This window comes from Pavona decussata, unplaced genomic scaffold (genome assembly GCF_977016875.1).
Source record: "Pavona decussata unplaced genomic scaffold, jaPavDecu1.1 SCAFFOLD_257, whole genome shotgun sequence".
Taxonomy (NCBI): Eukaryota; Metazoa; Cnidaria; class Anthozoa; order Scleractinia; family Agariciidae; genus Pavona; species Pavona decussata.
The window spans coordinates 211,260-229,423 of NW_028145660.1; the positions used below are offsets into that span (position 1 = coordinate 211,260).

The window sequence follows — 18,164 nt, forward strand, 5'->3', positions numbered from 1 at the left end:
TCCCCATACACCCAAGGTTCATCAACAATAAGCCCGTTCCCTTATCAGTGACGTGGGGGCTCGAAGGAAACAACTTTCAGTAATTCAAGGCCAAACTGACGTTCAAGATTCAACGATACAATTTTTTATTTCGGCAAAACTGGTTGTTAGTAAAGCTACAACCCTGAAAACTCCTTAAACCTAACTCCCATATCGAATAAAGATGTTAAAATAATTCTCTCGGATATTTGCTGCCCAGCAAAAATTGAAGACGTTGGAATCAAGCATTGTAAAACAGCGTTGGTTTTAGCTTTGTTATATTGACATCGAGTGTGAACACCTTAAGGCGGTGCAGGTAACGGTTAGAACATCACTTGGTCTTTTACAACTATTTTATACATTGCTTTCGTTTAGTAAAAGCTTACCTTAAAAGGAAAAATAGGTCAGCAGTGGTGGTTCTTGATCGACTCAGAACGGCGCTTGCGAAATTTAAATGAAAACATGGTGACAATACAAGGGCCAACACTAGCTGAATATGTGCTGCGAGTTATGATTTGGTAGTACATCAAAACAATTTGGCAGGCGTCGAAGTATAATTAGTTTTCGGAACTTAACTTGTCAGCTGAACTAAATGACAACTTTTGCAATTAAGCTTTTACAGACGATATTATTGAAGCAAAGTTTCCTTCACGCTGCTTTTTAGTAGTTTATTACAATGTCAAATAAGACAGGACTAATTAGGTACCAGCTTTTTGGTTAATCGGAAATTATGAAGCAGATTAATCGCTGGCACGTATAAACCTCAAACAAGGTCATACTGGATACCCTTTTGTGCGCCGAAAACAACTGATGATGACACAGTTTCCTTATCTGATCATTCAACAGAATTTGTTTTTAACCTTAAGCCCCCCCAAAAATGAAGTTACGCTAATATGCCTGAGAAAAAACAGAGCGGCTGTGGCCAAGCTTCTCTACGTGACTTTGCACTGAGGACGCATTTACCTTATGGCCCGGAGTGAAAGCCTTTTTTAATTTGCCACAAGCTCTGGCTAATGTGGCGAATAGACAAGTGAATAGAAGATAGACAAATGTGTGGGTTCTAAATGATGTACACTTAATTGCAATGACATTGTTATATAAAAATGTAAAAAGAAAAAACCCAAGTAGTAACTGATTACAGCTGTAGCTTGATCTCCACTGGTTGCAGTACTCACAGACAGGGCTGTGTATAAAAGTGGGACGGGGACAAGGGGACGGGGACATTGGGACGCGTGTGTGGGGACTTGGGACCTGGGGACGCGTGGGGAGGGACGTGGGGACGTATGGGACGGGGACGGGGACGGGGACGCGGGGACGTCAAATATAGGGACCTGGGGGACGTGGGGACGTTAATGTTTATTGTTTAAGTCGAAGGTAAATGCGATACCTCTTTCTTCACAACCCACCCTACCCTCCTTATGGTCCCAATATTCCAGCAAGGAGACTTGGACAGCGGTCTCACTTTATTCAACGCTGGGGGTTCTTCGTCACGTTTATCGTCATGGAGGATTTCCAAGGTAAGGCTATCTTGCGTTTGTCTCGATTATCACTAAAATCCTAACACATCCTTGTTTGAATCTTGTAAATTTTGAGCTTGAAGGATACTATAGGCAATACTTAGTTTAACGATTTGCATTTTTGGTCGCCAGATTGTTCAGATTTGAACTACTTATCGGACGAAGATACAGAAGATGCTAGAGTTTGCAAGCGGAGTAGAAGGTGTGCTTCGTCACGATTATTTTCAGTTGTTTTGCATGTATAAAAAAGCCTTAATGTTACTACAGTATTTTACATGTATAGAAAGAATGCATTGTCACTTTGCGTGGCTGTTCACGGCCAACTTGGCTTCTTTGCTAATGTTTCTAGATTAAAGTAACATGATATTTTCATTGAAATAGGGTCATGAGGTTGCACAGCAATTCTGATTTCAAGTTTTCGTTAACACTGCTATTTTCATTTTTTCTCTATAGTGTTTTCAAACAAAGTCAGGATGAAGTCTTTGATACGGTACGTTCTTTTACTATATTAAAGGTTTTTTGTCCTGTCAGTAGTAGTTTCGTTATTAAGTGCAAAAACAAGCTACATTATAGTCACGACAACCCTTTTTTATTTTCTTCGTATCAATAATAACTAGTACGCCAGGGCAATCTTTTGTAATAGAGAAGATTTATTGTCCGACTTAAAACCCCAACTGAATTTTGAATACATTTTAAATAAAGGAGATGTTTTGCTTGTTTGACCAGCTCAGGCTTTACCATGGGAACGAGAGGTTGCTAAAATCTCAGCTATAAATTCATCATGTGATCTGCCTAGTAATGGATTAACAACGTGTCCTTCCACAACCATTGAAGATTAACGCAAATTAAAAATCTTACACATCAGTCCAGGTTAAATTTGGGTGATGTTGATTTTTGTATTAATTTTTAACCTTTGATTTTATTTAGGCGGATAGCAGCCCTGTCAATTCCCCAAATGCTAAGAAAATTAAGAGGTAGGTTTTAAAAGTAATTAAGCAGCTGGTAATTCTTGGATATGCAAATTTGGGGGATGCTAATAGACCCCTCCACGGTTTTTTCAACATTTGACATGGACCAGTTAGTGAAATTCCTTTGACACCACTGGACAGAGCGCCTTCAAATTGGTAACATTGGCAAAGTTGCAAAAATTTATAGACGTTTGTAAACTTGTCCCCACCATACAAACGTCTGAAAAGTTTCGCGACTTCGAGGAGCTATATCTTCGTTACTTTTCGACAAATCACAAATCACTTTTCTTTCAAGGCGCCCTTTCCAGTGGTGAACGTTTTTGGATGATGCAAGAGTTGGTTAATTTCCTTTTATTATTATTATTTTTATATATACAGCAAAACGGTTGTGCGGGAGGAAATCGCGTTTGTAAGGCGAGCAATCGAGATAATCGACACGAGTGAGGAAGAGGAGGACTCTGAGGATAGTCAGCAGGTACATTGAGTGACACGTAATGATAACTTATACGGTATCTAATAAGTACTGACATTTTAGGGTGATTCTCCAGCTAATATACAAACCGTTCGTTCTCCAGTCAGTTCATTCGCGAGATAATCATGAACTACAGTCCAAACATTTTTATGATGACAGTCAGTGGTCTCAATTTTAAAGTGACAATTTTCTAAATAAGCTACAACCGTAGAAAAACGCCGTTTTACAGTACTTTTTCTTCCCTCAAAAGCGACGTTATACATGAAAATGACTGTTTAAGGAAGTAATTTTCAAGATCAAGCTACTCTACATAGTTTATATTACCCAAATGAGCCACTGAGGTTCCATGATTGTTCTTAGCGCACGCAGTTTAAGTCATTTTTATCGTTCCTTGTTCCATCAAAGTTGTAGCGAGACCAACCACTGTAACAGTTTTCCGACTTTTAGAATCGTCAGTTGGTGATTAACGAATCATCCCAAAATAGCAATGGGTTAATTAAACATGAAGGTGCTGTTTTATAGAATGTCTTATGAAACAATGTTTTTTTTTAGGAATTCAAGAAGTATTACGAAGACGACAGCCGCCTTCCTTATTACGAGAAAGGCAGACAATCACCATATTCCAGTAAAGAGAGTGTAGACATTCTGCTGAGAGTGAAAGAACCATGTTGCACTGAAGTCCCCCTTCAGGTGATGGAGAATGCTTCGTTTGTAATAGATTTAGATGCTCTCCCCCACCCCGAAGATGTGCGGGCGGACGATCTTGGCAAGTGGGTCCATATTGGCTCCCCGAAAAGCTATATTGCTGTTGAGAGAAACAAAAGTGGCCATATCCTGGATGTTCAAGTGACAAGGCAGAAAAGAACAGACGCTGATTACATCATGGTGGTTAAGCAGTATCTTCACCACGACAAGGAGGCACAATATCGGAAGCGGATGTCTTTCGTGTACGATAGCAAGTCGAGAAGGCACCGACTGGCATTGCTTCAGTATTACTTTGAAGGTGAAGAAACCCTTTTGAACCTTAAGGAACATGGAAATTCAAAAAACAACACAGAGCCTTATGTTCGAACGAAACCAAGCACATTCGAACAGCTGAAAGAAATATCCAGAAGCTGCCAACCCCGAGAGGTCTTTTTCGAAGCTGTACGTCAGAAGGGGGGATTGGAGTTTTGCCGCTCTAAAAGTGATCTGCCGCGAAATTCCAGGCAGGTGCAGAACGTATTATCGTCTACTTCGGCATCCTTCATGCCGTCAGCTAGTTCCAGTAGAGATATCTTGCTTGAAGCTATGGAAAAGTGCAAAACTAAAGATGGTTATGTCAGAGAGGTAGTTGGTGCACCAGAGCCTATGGCCTTCCTTGCCACTGACAGGCAGCTAAAAGATATCGAGCTGTACTGTTGTCAGGAAGACGATTTTTCAATTCTTGGTATTGATCCAACATTCAATCTTGGCAATTTTAGCGTGACTCCAACGACCTACAGGTGCCGCAAAATTGTTAACGTAACCACAGGTAAATCACCTGTTTTCCTTGGTCCCATGCTTGTTCATCAGAGCAAAACGGAACAAACGTACCGATATTTAGCCTCATCAGTTAAGCGATTCAATCCAAACACCGTGTCTCTTCAAGCCTTCGGTGCTTTGTCAAATGCATTCAATGAAGAGTTCCCTGTGGCTGACCATCATCGTTGTTTTATCCACCTGCGTAAAAACATTGAAATGAAACTCTCCAGTATAGGCATCAATGGGCGTTACCAAAATGAATTTCTCGACGACATATTTGGTCATAATGCAGCAGCTATCTCGTATCACGGAATTGTGGATTCCGATGATTCGGATGACTTTTATGCAAAACTGTGCTCGCTGGAGGATGTTTGGAATGCTCGAGAATGGGAAATCACATACCAAACTCCCACATTCTACGACTGGTTTGTCAAAAATGTTGCTGACACGATCAACGCATCGATGCTGAAACCCATGCGACAAAAGGCGGGACTTGGGGATTCCCTATACACAATAAACGACAATGAAGCAGAAAACCACCTGCTAAAGCTCAAGACGGACCACAAACGTGTGAACCTCGTAACGCTTATTGAAAAGAGCCATGAACTTGTGAAGGAACAAGATTCGTTGCTGGAAGGAGCAATAATTGACCAGGGGGAATGCAGACTCTCAGATGAATATAAGCACCTGAAGATATCCCCAGAAAAGTGGAGAAAGATGAATCCTACGGACAGAAGAGCGTACACCAGAAGAGCCAAAGAAAGTGGTCCCATGTCACAAACGCTTTCCACACTCTCCATATCACATACACAGTCCGGCATCTCTGGTATCCCAGAAAGCATTTTATCCCATCAATTCTCTAAGGCCCAGAGGCTCTTGCGAATGAATAAAGTTAGACATGGCTTTGGGGAAGACGATACTCTATTGGTAGCATCGGATACATCAGCGAAACCGCATGTTATAAGGCAATGCAAAAATGGTAAATTCTGTTGCGATGATGACTGTCCCGCATACAACCATTCCAGTCTTTGTGCTCACACACTGGCGGCAGCAGAATTCAAGGGCAAACTCGTAGATTTCGTAACATGGCACAAGAAAACTGGTGTACAGACAAGTGTGACAAAAATGTCTACTTATGGGCTGGATGTTGGCAGTGCTGGTAAAAAGCCACATCAACGAAGAAGAGCGAAGAAGACCAAGGAGAAAGAGAACTTCATCGTTGAACATGTAGACAGAGTGCAAACTCCATCTCAGAATCGCCAGCCCGTGAAAATGAAGATTGTTCGAAGAAATGGAGAACACGAAGTCTTGCAAGAAAGTCTAGCAGAGACAGACGAAGGGCATCGTGAGGACATCAATTCGTATTCTCTTGTGTTCCTGTCTGATCATCCTCGAGTGACAACTTGTACAGGATGTGGAATCAAATTCGCTCGAAAGGCCGATGGTGGACTCTTTCCTCCTCCGCATGACGTCGCCATTACACACAAAGAACACCGTCCCTGGAAAGATAGAAATACAGGGATCTTGAGAGTTGGAAAGGAACAGGCTGTCTATTTTCATGTAAATATTTCTTGCGTTCAGAAAGGAAACAGCATCAGTAGCGCTACCTTTGACGGAGCACAATTAGACATTCATCCCATTGTCAAGCAACGCCTGAACAAGGAGCATAAAGATTTCCTCTTTCAGCAGTTGAACATTTCACTATAAATGAACAACACTGTAAAACGTTCCATGCCGGAAACACTACTTACGAGTAAAAGCGTTGAACGTCAGCAAACAGAGCATGTAGTTAAGATTTAAAACTATTATTACTAAGTACTGGTTTGTGTTTTCATTTTGAGGCGATACCTGCCCTTTTTAACAAGTTTCAGAGTAATTGTTTGCATTAGGTGCGATGCATACCATGCGGTTGCTTCTCAATCAATAGGGGATTTTATGGCCTCCATCAACTGTAAGTTATAAAGTGAAATTTTGTTGACTATGCAGTGAGCACTAGCGTTGTAACGTCGTTCATATTCTATTTACATTTCTACGACAATGGTTGCACTCATTCCAAGTTATTGAAAATGAGACAAAGATTATAATAATTTGCTTACAATTTGTTATGAAATTAGGGATACGCGAGGCAAAACTAGTCGGAGGATACCTTTCATGGCTCGTTACCAAGTCATTCCTCGTTACAGTTTTATTGCAACTAGTGTCCTAAGTTCCTTTTGCTATTACAGCGGTAGTTCAGTGTTACAACTCTTCAGATTACACAATTGCAAAAGTAAGTGAAAAGATGTTTGTAAAAGAGTTACTTGGCAGTTTAGTTTGCGGCCAGATAAACGTACAAAGCAACCAAATATTAGAAGGCCAATAAGCCGAATTACGTGTTTACAAATTAAAGCATGCTGTTCACGTTCATGTTATTTGACTGAACTGTCTCGTTGCAAAGTGACTTAGCTAACCAGAAAAACAGTTTTGCAATTTGTTAGATTGATTTCCTCTGGGTGTAGACAGTTTTGTCAATATGTAAACATTCTTTATTATGTAAGTGAAGTTTTCATAAATTAAAATAACGAGTTTATTTTGCCTTCCGTTCACAACGTGGTACTCGCTGACTCTTTTTTTTTTTTCATTCTGGCCTCCTCAGACAAACCTTGAATACTTTTAGAGAAAACCCGCTTTGATTAATAGTGACATGAAAATGCTTTTTTCCATGGCTTATCGGATATTTTCAATGACTGACACGGCTTCTGCCACAGGTCGTCCACCCTCTGTGTTACACTTTCATTCACCCAAGGGCAAGTCGGTTATGTACGAATCTCCTATAATGCTTTACGGCCCTTAAAATAAGAAGTGGCAGTGAGTTGTAAAGCGAGAGGTGATCGCGCTCGCCAAACAGTGAACTGGATGTCGTTATTTCCCTTCTGCGAAAGAATTAAACGCCGCTTTTAATCGAGCAAACCAATGCACAACGTGGTGAAATATCGAGATATCTTTTCCAAAATCTGCGTACGTTATAACGCTCAGTTTAGCCGAAGACATCTCTGAACCTAAAACTTCTGTATATTATAGTCAGGGATGTGCAAGGGTTGCGTGATGATCAAAGCAAAAGCAGTAGAAACTTACCGTGGAAATCCTCGATCCTCCATGCCTGTTTACGAAACGAAGACTCGGCCAAGACCCCCTGCATTGAAGAAAGTGAAACCGCTGTCCTGGTCTTCTTGCTGATAGAAAATTGGAGCCTTAAGCAGGGTAGGGTGGGTAGCGGTCGCCAAAATTTATTTTCGATTCCAAATAAATAAAAAAGGAAACTAGATTACTTGTGGCATAAGCGAACTTCCAACCCCGGAGTGCTAGCTCCGAAATCTATTGCATGTGCCTCTAAACCACGGGGGATTCAACTATTGAAACAATATTCTATTTTGTTTGACATATTTTTAGTGGCAAATCTAACAGTAAATGCTTGCTAACAGTGCTTAACCCTAATCAAGATAGTCAGTGCGCCTACTCCTATATGAAGAAATATTTTGTGTAAACATCATAAGGTGTCCGATGTGGTTAAATAACACAGTTTCACGAAGAAAGAGATATCGCGTTTACCTCCGACTTTACCTCCCGCGTCCCCTACATTCGACGTCCCCGCGTCCCCGTCCCACACGTCCCCGCGTCCCCGCGTCCCATACGTCCCGCGTCCCATACCAGATGTCCCCACGTCCCTCCCCTCGCGTCCCCAAGTCCCAAGTCCCCACACACGCGTCCCAATGTCCCCGTCCCCTTGTCCCCGTCCCACTTTTATACACAGCCCACAGACAGTCCACCGTTTAAAGCTATGTATTAAGATAAATGGATTTGCCTATATTTTGAGGCATTTCTTAGGTTGATTAGTATTTCTCATCCAGTTTTTTCATTGTTGTCGTTTAAATGACAGAAAGTACATCTTTGTTTGTTGATCGACTAATAACTGTGCAAAGCCTACCTTTGGTAGGATACGTGCCTGGAATTAAATGAGGCCTCTTGCTAATATGTCTAAACAAGAGCAGATGCCTTGCGTCATTTAGCTTTCTTCAGAGGTCGGCTAGAACATCATAGCGCTTAAAACCGATCACAGATGAGAGTCGCACGTCGTTTGTGCGATTCAGCCGAATATGCTGGCACGCCGTTCGCCACAAAATACTGTTCCAAACGCTCCAAGTATTGATTAATGTTCGTGGAAGCCGGATTAAACTCTTCAATTTTCCCCAGACTCGGCATATTCCCGTACCTCGTCGCCAGACGAGTTATGTTCTCGGGGGAAAGTTCACACAAGAATGAAGCACAACACACAAGATGGCGGAAGAACAAAAACTGATTGTATTGATAAGAGCACATGCGGGCTCATATGAACTATTTATATCACTATAACGACACTCAGTAGTAACAGGGCGCAGTAAGGAACGTAGGTGCATTGTATTTATAAGCAAGACGTTGGTTTGGTACAGTTACATACACTGACTGACTCTGCGTTGCAGTAACTGGAACACGCTTGGTGGCTACAATCAGTGCCATGAATGGAATGAACAGCAACTGCATTGCAAAATATTTGTGTCATCATCGTACAGCTAGCCTCTTTCGCAGCCGTCGTTTAGGCTCGTCACGCAACGCGTTCCCTCCCCCACCGCTCGTTGCGTGACAAGACAAACCACGGCTACGAAGGACACTAACTTACAGCTGGTGCAAAAGAACATTTCACCTTTCGATTCAGTTATGTTATATCGGACTAATCATAACCCTGGTAGATTTCAACCAGCAAGTTTATTTAAGTCGTTTATGTCAAAGGGAACCTCCACTCTGACAACAAATTGACGCTTAAGTGTTGGAAATATTGTCTAAATTCTAAATTTTAGTCTAAAACGTAGAAATGACATTCAAGTGTGTTAAAAACTAGATACGATTATCGACCACTTACGCTTTTAAGGGGTAGCCATTTTGAATTGCCAATTTGAATGACGTGTAACGGTTTCCGCTACTGTTATTCAGCAGAAGTTCTTTTGCGTGAAAGAATTGAGCAACCGTATTATGTCATGCAATCCAAGATGGCGGCGCCCGGGACATTTAAAAGCGAAAACAGGCGACAATCAAATCTTGTTTTGTCAGACACTGAAATATTATTTCCATCTTTAAAAAAAATTTCAAAATTTCAAAGTAGATTGTTTTTTTCAACAATTTAACGTTAATATGTTTCGAGAGTGGAGGTTTCCTTTAAAGCTTGAGGGCAGATATTTTCATCTGATTTTTTTTCTTTTTTCTGAAAAAACGTTAATGAAAATTCCTTTCCCAGAGCCGAAATATGGGTTAAATTACGCCAAATCCACTCAACATTGGACGAATTTTCCCGTTATTAATTGTATGCTGAAACCATACTGGTTATATGTGGGACAGACAAGTATCTGAGGGTGTGCAAACCCTCACATCTGTTTGGCATCTCATGCCATCAGGTTTAAAGTAATAGGTTTTTAAAATTATACTGAGCAACCATGATTTTTTTAACCATACTGAGTAACTGAGTATACTTAGTAACCATGATTTGTGTTAGTGTTCTTCTAAATATTTTAATATCTGAACCACAGTTATGAAAAAAACAACAACTGGCAACAAAGCTCAACAGAAAATATCTTCAGTGAAACAGTCAACTCTCAGTCTTACGGCAAAGAAAGTTTTAAATACTGACGGCAGACTGATCCTAACGACGGAGGTGACGAGCTTGATAGAATAAACAACAAAGGCTAGAATAACTGAAATATATTTGTTTTAAAAAAAATTTTTGCCAGCTTTGATTTCGGTTTGCAATACAAACCTTTCTCGGGGGCAGAACGAAAGAGAAAAGTGGGAAACATAAAAGGATCGTTACAAATGAAGATTTAAAATATAAAATGCGTGACAATTATTGGTCGTTTAGGACTAAGTTACAAGTGTAAGATATGCAAGAGGGTGCAATGTTTTAGCTTTGTTGATTAAATGAGCTTCACGAGCCTTTCTAACTGAGTCACGTTTGCTGCGTATAAGTTCAAGCGGGATTTGGTGGACGTCGTTGATTGAGTGGCCAGGTTGGATGAAATGTAGCGAGACAGGAGTAGAATTGATTAGTTGGTGGTGATTCAAGATAGATTTGCGGTGTTCCCGAAACGAATAAACAAAACAAATATAATTCAGTTATTCTATCCTTTGTTGTTTATTCTATCAGGCTCGTCTCCTCCGCCGTTAGGATCAGTCAGCCGTCAGTATTTTGTATTTGAAATAATTTGCTGATCCAGGTCTACAAGTAATCCGGCACCACTCATCGGCTTGTCGCTGTGGAATTGCAGATTTTATTGTACAAGAAAGTTCACAATAACAATGATTTTGGCCTTCCAATTCATAGCATGGTTCTGGTCACAAGCTGTTTCCATTCCCATTGATCAATATATTAATCCTACGCAAAAGAAAAGGCAAAACTCAGTTTACACAATTAAACCTTAACTAAAGTAAACCTCGATCTCCAGCATCCACTTTTATCTGAAAAAAGTGCTTGTCGAGTTTAGAAATACTCTGACGAAATTTATAACACCAAGTCTTCTTGACACGGAAGACCAATAACTTAGTTGTACGATTGATTGCAGCAACACGCCGAATCAGTTCAACAAAGACCACGGAATTACCTGTCCTGTTTTTCAATTGATATCATCTGTAGACCTTCCGGTTGAACTATATCACACACTGAGACGAATCCTTAAAAACTACGATTGCCGTATGTTTGAAGCAATAGCAAAAGCTTTCAAGCCGAAAAACAGCGAAACTTCGAGGAGCAGACTAACAGACCTTGAATCGTTTAAACTACAATTACTTTGACGCTATTGTTCCAAAAATTCTGAGTTTGAAGAAGCTTTGGCATTTTTCCTCCATATTATTGTAAGAAATCACCACTTATTAGGCGCTCCAGCTCCAAAAGTACGACTGCATGTTCTGCGAAGTTGCTTTACACCGCTGCCATTTTTTGTTTTCTGATGAAGTAAAGTGACGTCACATACGCTTATCTGGCTGCGCGGGGGCGACACTTTTGGAGTCAAAATAGCGCTGAATTCGGATGGGAAAGGAGGGCGTTTGGAAGACTTCATAAAAGTTTTAAGTTTAGAATCGCTTTTTGTACGTATACAACTGCAAAAAAATATTAATAATAAATAAAAAATAAGAAAAAATTGTGTCCTATTCCTGTGCTCTGAACATTAAAGTACGATGAATAAGCTCTCATTCAACGAATTGGGAATGTCATCGTAGCGCAAAAATATCAGGTTTCCTTGGAGTTACGGGAGATGAAGTTTGAAAGAGAAAAGCTATGCAAATACGAGATTAAAGGAAATAAATGGCACAGTCATTTAGAGTGTCTTTTAATGTTCACTGCTATAGTCAATGTTTCTGAGTGATTAGAGCGCGCGTGGTGTATTCTACATTTCATGAAAATTAGCTTATAAAACATTGAATAAACCCTTTCTTGAACAATACGTTTGCATGTAGAGATGCGATTATTGAATTCTCAAAAAACATATCACGCAATTTATGTTCTAACAAAACACTAGTTAAACAGGCTCAAAACCCATTGCGTGAATGACATCAATTGATACAACTGTGCTTCATGTTTAAACTTCTTTTTCGTCAGTTTCCAACTCCCTCTAATATCACCTACGGAGAAGAGAAGAACACCCTGGCTGAATTTCAACATTTTGGCTAAATTTGAAATGGGACAGGAAAATTTTAATCCTTTTGCATTGCGATCCTCAGCAATTACACGCGCGCGTGTCACACGCACATGTGTCACCCGCGCGTGCTTAAGTATCGTAGGACAAAATGGATTGATTCATGTATGTCAAGAGAAGATAAATGTTAAATTAAACTTCCTCCTTGAATTTATCTAAAGTGTATATCATACAACGAATTGGGAATGTTTCATCGCAGCGCAATAACAGTCGTGTTTCCATAATGTAAAAAAACTCAATAATATTAGTCTTAAGCCCATTGAACTATCAAAGGGTCGATAATACATCATGTGTAGTGACTTTATGTCGATAAACCTCCTCCTTATGAGTATGCGTTGTTTTATCAGCGGATAAAACACTTCTCATTAGTATGCGATGTTTTTCTCGTATGCTAATTTCCAGCGTTCACAAAAGCATAATTGTTATGAATTCTATTGACGCACGCTTTTCCAGGAATGTTTTTGAAGCCGCTAAAAAAAACTCGCAGCACGTGTTTTATCGGCTATAAAACCAGATAAAACACTCCTGTTCGTTTTTTAAACATCACATAACGAATTGGGAGTGTTTTATCGTAGCGCAATAACGTCGTGTTTTCATGATGTTAAACGAGAGGAAATTTGGAAGATGTAGTTCGAGAAAAGCTGTGCAAACAGGAGCCTGAAGGGATTCATTTACATAGTAATTTAGAGTGCAACGTGTTAATTTTCCCAGTAATGATCAATGATAGAGCACGTGGTGTACTCTATGTAAGCATTGTAAAGACGCTTTTTTGAAAAATATGTGCGCATTTAGAGATGTGTTATTGCATTCATGGAAATAACCGAATATTAATGCATAATTCCATGTTTTGTTCTATAACTCGCTCATTCGTTCTATGACCTTCTATTCCTGCCGTGAATTGGGATTGTCTTATCTTAGCACAGAAATATCGTGTTTCCATAGAGTTACGCGAGATAAAGTTTGGAAGATTGAGAAAAGCTAAGCAAACAGGAGCCTGAAGGGATTCATTTACACAGTCATTTAGAGTGATCACTTATTTTCACAATTCTCACATGCAAAGGTGAGCTGTATTATTGAATACTCAAAAATATCGCCACAATATTAAGCAATTTATGTCTAACAAAACGCGTAAGTTAAACAGGCCCAAAACCCATCGCCTGAATGGCATCAATAAAACTTTGCTTCGTATTTACACAGCTTTTTCGTCAGTTTCCAAACTTCCTCTTATTTCAACTGGAAGTCTCTTTGGTTTCTTATATATCTAAAAAACGAAGCATTTTGGACTTGAAAAAATTAGTTTGAAAAAAGTCAGTTGCGATGTTTCTCAGAGAACAGTTTCTCGCTGGTGGTAATAAAGAACATAAAATTAAACCTTAAACGTCATTTTTTTTTTCGCGCATTGGAAATTAATAACGTGCGTTTTATGTAGTTGAAACGAAATGGAATCATTTGAACTGTAAAGCGAACCAGCCGTGAACTGCTACTAAAAATAGTTCGCGGGAAAAAATACAGGAAAATGTATGGAAAGTTCAAAACACGACTGGACGCCTTCTGGCACAGTTACATCCCTCCAATTCTTTTTCTTAAAATCCTTTTCCTAATGCCAAAAGTTTCCAATTCATGAATTTTTCAGCAGCAATGTTTTATGAAAATTATTTGACATCGGATTTCCATTTCAAGCCTGTTTGCCTACTCGTCAAAATGGCGTCGAAAACCGTGATAAGGCTTAAAGCTATTTACATGTCAGTTTTGATGTCGGCAATGAGATTTCAGAGTTCTCGTAGTAGTTCAAGGAAATATATTGTCTCGTACCTTGTATTTTTTGCCTCATTTCGTTTCTTAGAAGAATAAAAGGTAGTCAATTCACGGAACCAATGTCCGCCAGAATACGGAACTGCATCGAGTGTTGTCACCGATGACCTATCCTAAGCTAGTAAGTTTTAGAGACAAAAAAAAAAGAGACCCCGACCCCGGCCCCGGCCCCGACCCCGACCCCGCGTTTTACTGACACCCTAAGGGTGTCAGTAAAACGCGGGGTCGGGGCCAGGGCCGGGGCCGGGGCCGGGGCCGGGGCCGGGGCCGGGGCCGGGGCCGGGGCCGGGGTTGGGGTCGGGGTCGGGGTCTCTTTTTTTTTTCTTTTTTTTTTCCCTTTTTTTTTTATTTTCAACATCACAGGTCATTTGTGGGTCAAACAAGGATTAAAGCCAATATAAAAAAGTTAAGTCGATCTCTAAAACTTACTAGCTTAGGATAGGTCATCGGTGACAACACTGTATGCCGTTCCGTATTCTGGCGGACATTGGTTCCGTGAATTGACTACCTTTTATTCTTCCAAGAAACGAAATGAGGCAAAAAATACAAGGTACGAGAATGTATTTCCTTGAACTAACAAATTCGTGAACTAAAATGTGCATGAACTTTCTATGAACACCCCGCTGCCTTCCATGATCGTGCTCGTTTGTTACAGTCAATCCATGTCACGCGTGACTATTATTTCCGTGAATGAAATAAACAAGCGTTCGAATTCCTTTGTAAAGCTCGGCATTTGAATGGAATATGGAACATTTTTCTGGAAATCTTTCCGAAAAAGACGCATTAACTGACAAAAAAAAAACTCAAAATACTTGAGAGACAATTGTTATTCTTGAAATACTTGTGCTGTATGTAAAGATTAATTCATAGTTTTATACCGTCAATAAACTAGAGAAATTTCTACGGGAACTCTGAAATCGCATTGAATCGACATCAAAACTGGCATGTAAATTTAAAAAACTCCATTGAAATTAAAAAAACAAAAACGGTAAAGCTTGACGTGGATTGACTGTCAAACTCCCTTCCTTCCAACGTGTTGTAGAGGATGATGGTTGACTGTGAAAAACGATTGAAAGCCCTTCCCATGAAGCATTATTATTATGCGCAATAAAACTATCTGTATGCACAGTATCAGAAAGCAACACAGGGCGCATAGCGTAACCTGTGAGCCAAGCGAAACTTAAAATAGCACGTGAGTAAATCAATAAATTAGCTATACATATCTAAAAAAAATATAAAATATATAAAAATATAAAAAAATATTATTATTATTATTATCATCATCATCATCATCATCATCATCATCATCATCATCATCATCATCATCATCATTATCATCATTATTATTATTATTATTATTATTATTATTATTATTATTATTATTATTATTATTATTAAAAAGAGAAAAAAAAGAGACCCCGGCCCCGGCCCCGACCCCGCGTTTTACTGACACCCTATTATAAGGTTTTCTTCTCCGACTTTGAATTTGAGTGCCTTGCCACTCGTAATAGAGGTAAACATTAGGAAACAAAATGTTAAAGGACCTGTTTACAAAGAGGTGGGGTAACCCAACTTCTGTCGTTTGTCAGCAGCCGAGGTAAAGTTACTTGGAAAACTTGGTTATTAAACCGGGACAGAGATCCTCGAGTAGTCGACACCACTCAAGCGTAATTGTATAACTAAAACTCGCGACGGAAAATCACTTAAGCGCCAAAATCAATTTCTAGCGCTTTACTTCAAGCGGTATTAACCATAGAGATGTTCTGTTCTCTTTTCAAGTTTATGGGCATTTTTCAAGGGAATTTTTAGCAATGTTAAAGCATTTCGAAAGACAAATTAGAAAACCGTCTGTTATGGAGGCCGTTTGTGTGCAAAAAAAATGACATTAAAATCATTATTTCACCTAGATATGCCAAATATGATCAGAAATAATATTTTAAAATAAAGACATTAAACGACGAAAAGGAGCCATTGATGCATTTCTAATATGTGGTGTTTCTAACCGTCTTCGTCCCCGGTTACGTCTCATTTTTTTTTCTTTTTTTTCTTTTTGTCAAACGAGGTTGAATTGGTTGTCTTTAATTCAGTAGACGCCAGTAATAATTTTTTTGATATAATGTTATTGTATTATTTCATATCTCGTGTCCTCGGTATTATTATACGACGATTAAACTTTTGGGTAAAGAAGTGTTATTGTCTTATCCTAGCGCAAGAATAGTCATTTTATTTCCTTTATATTTTTGTTTGGCGCTACCGCGATGATTTTCTCTGACTTGAAGAGATAAACAAGTAAACAAGACAAGCGAATGTTTACATAGCTTTATTTAAGTCCTTTCTAATCGTTGGGTCTCGAACAACTACTGTGCGGATAGCGTCTTACCCGTCTGATTATAAGGTCATCGTACAGTGCCAAAATGCACCATTTTGTTCTTCAAAAAAATGGAATAAGTAATTTCGCTTTTGAACAAAACACAAGTTAAGGAAGCCATAATATGATTGCACACACGAGTGACATAAACAAAATTCGCTTGTGTGTACACAGCCGTCTTCTTCCCGTAAACGTCCTCTAGCAAACGTCTTCCTGCCGGCCATTTTTGCAAGCGAGCACATTTTATATTCTTATTTGTAAACTTATTGTATTTAGGTAGTGCTCCAATTTTTTTGTAGGATCATCCGACTAACACCAAAGGGTGAAGTTGCCGTCTGGTGAAATATCAAAGAATTATCATAATATTAGTGTTATTTTGAATTGACAACTTGAGTATATTCAGTATATTCAAAGAAATGGATCGTGCTATAAATAAATAATAAGAAAAAATATTTACTCACTTGTAATGAATTATTCAAAATGGTGAAATATCAAATATTATTATCATTAAAATTAGTGTTATTTTGAATTGACAGTTTGAGTATATTCATTATATTCAGAGAAATGGATCGTGTTAAGAAAAAAATATTTACTCACCCAAGATGAATTATTCAATCTTATTTGAAGCAAGCAAATTAATTAAAAATTTTTCTTTTACACCTTTAAAAATATATCTGTTTCAGTCTCAAATATTTATTTTATTCTTTTGGCTTCAAGAAGTTGACCTTCGGAATTCTCGTGTCCTTTTTTTTCTTTACTTTACAATCGATGCCATTTCCCCAGCTCCACCGATTAATTCGTTAAGTCGTCAACAGTCAATTGCAAGTTGACGTATCAGTGTGCAGCTGAATCAATCAAAGATACATGTTTTTAAGTTTCCTCAAACAATAGTAAAACTTGAATCGGGAACAAAGAACATGTCGACTGGTGACGTCTTTCGCAGCCAATTAGAGAGAGACCTGTCAGCTTGTCTCACACCCTTCATTCTTTTAAACATCGATAGACCTCATTCGAAAAGAGGTAGAGCAGGTCATTGCTCAGAGTTAAGGATCAACTTCACAGAAGGTAGATTGTGGACAATATTGTGAATTGAAGCTAAGCTACGGCTAACACCTAGAATGTTCATCTTTTATTTATAGATTTTGATCTTAAAGTTTATCCAGAACGAAGAAGTCAGCGTTGCATTCCTGGTAGGTACAAAACTATAAGACAGTTTGCCGACGCTACACTTAAGGCGGCCGAACACAGTTTTCTAGTATACAGGTGTTAGTAAACGTTTTTTGCAAACTACGTACATGTACTCCTGGGTGCCCAAATAAGCATGGTGCAAGATCAACTAAGAAGAAATAAATTTTACCTTCCCGTCACAGGTTTTTGAACTTAGTCACATGGAAGTAAAATGCTTAGTAATATGTTACGGAAATCGTTTTGTCTTATGTCGTGCAGATATAACTGGAAAGCTTTGGCCTCTTAGTTCGTGGAACACGTAGATTCTGGCGGCACTCTGGTGTCCCACCCCCCTACAACTCGCTCGTTTGCTCACGTGTCGTTCTTCTTTACTCGCGCGTCGAACTTCACGCGCGTGCCTAATAAAGCAAGGATAACCTGTTCCTTTTTCCTTTTATTTTCTGTGTAAAGAGTTAACAACAAAATAGAAAAACCCTGTAGTAGTACCCATATTTTGACACCAACAACAAAACATCTATTTTCTTTCTTTCGTAGAATTCCTGAGAGAAGAATCTCGACGAAACC

The 18,164-nt window shown here is 39.2% G+C and overlaps 1 protein-coding gene across 1 annotated transcript; it reads left to right on the forward strand.

Moving 5' to 3' along the window:
* The first annotated feature begins 1,333 nt into the window (after positions 1-1,333).
* LOC146456360 (uncharacterized) lies at positions 1,334-6,407 on the forward strand. Its single transcript, XM_085093192.1, has 6 exons — positions 1,334-1,535; positions 1,668-1,737; positions 1,989-2,025; positions 2,463-2,509; positions 2,882-2,978; positions 3,528-6,407. The coding sequence occupies exons 1-6, from the start codon at positions 1,397-1,399 to the stop codon at positions 6,183-6,185; spliced, it is 3,048 nt and encodes a 1,015-aa protein (XP_084949318.1). The 5' UTR covers positions 1,334-1,396; the 3' UTR covers positions 6,186-6,407.
* The last annotated feature ends 11,757 nt before the right edge of the window (positions 6,408-18,164 follow it).

Bases quoted from the DNA above. Each gene is read 5' to 3' on its own strand.
- LOC146456360 (XM_085093192.1), top strand. From the start codon at position 1,397: ATGCGATACCTCTTTCTTCACAACCCACCCTACCCTCCTTATGGTCCC. The intron at 1,738-1,988 runs GTGTGCTTCGTC...TTTTCTCTATAG, and splicing joins GTTTGCAAGCGGAGTAGAAG to TGTTTTCAAACAAAGTCAGG. The intron at 2,026-2,462 runs GTACGTTCTTTT...GATTTTATTTAG, and splicing joins AGGATGAAGTCTTTGATACG to GCGGATAGCAGCCCTGTCAA.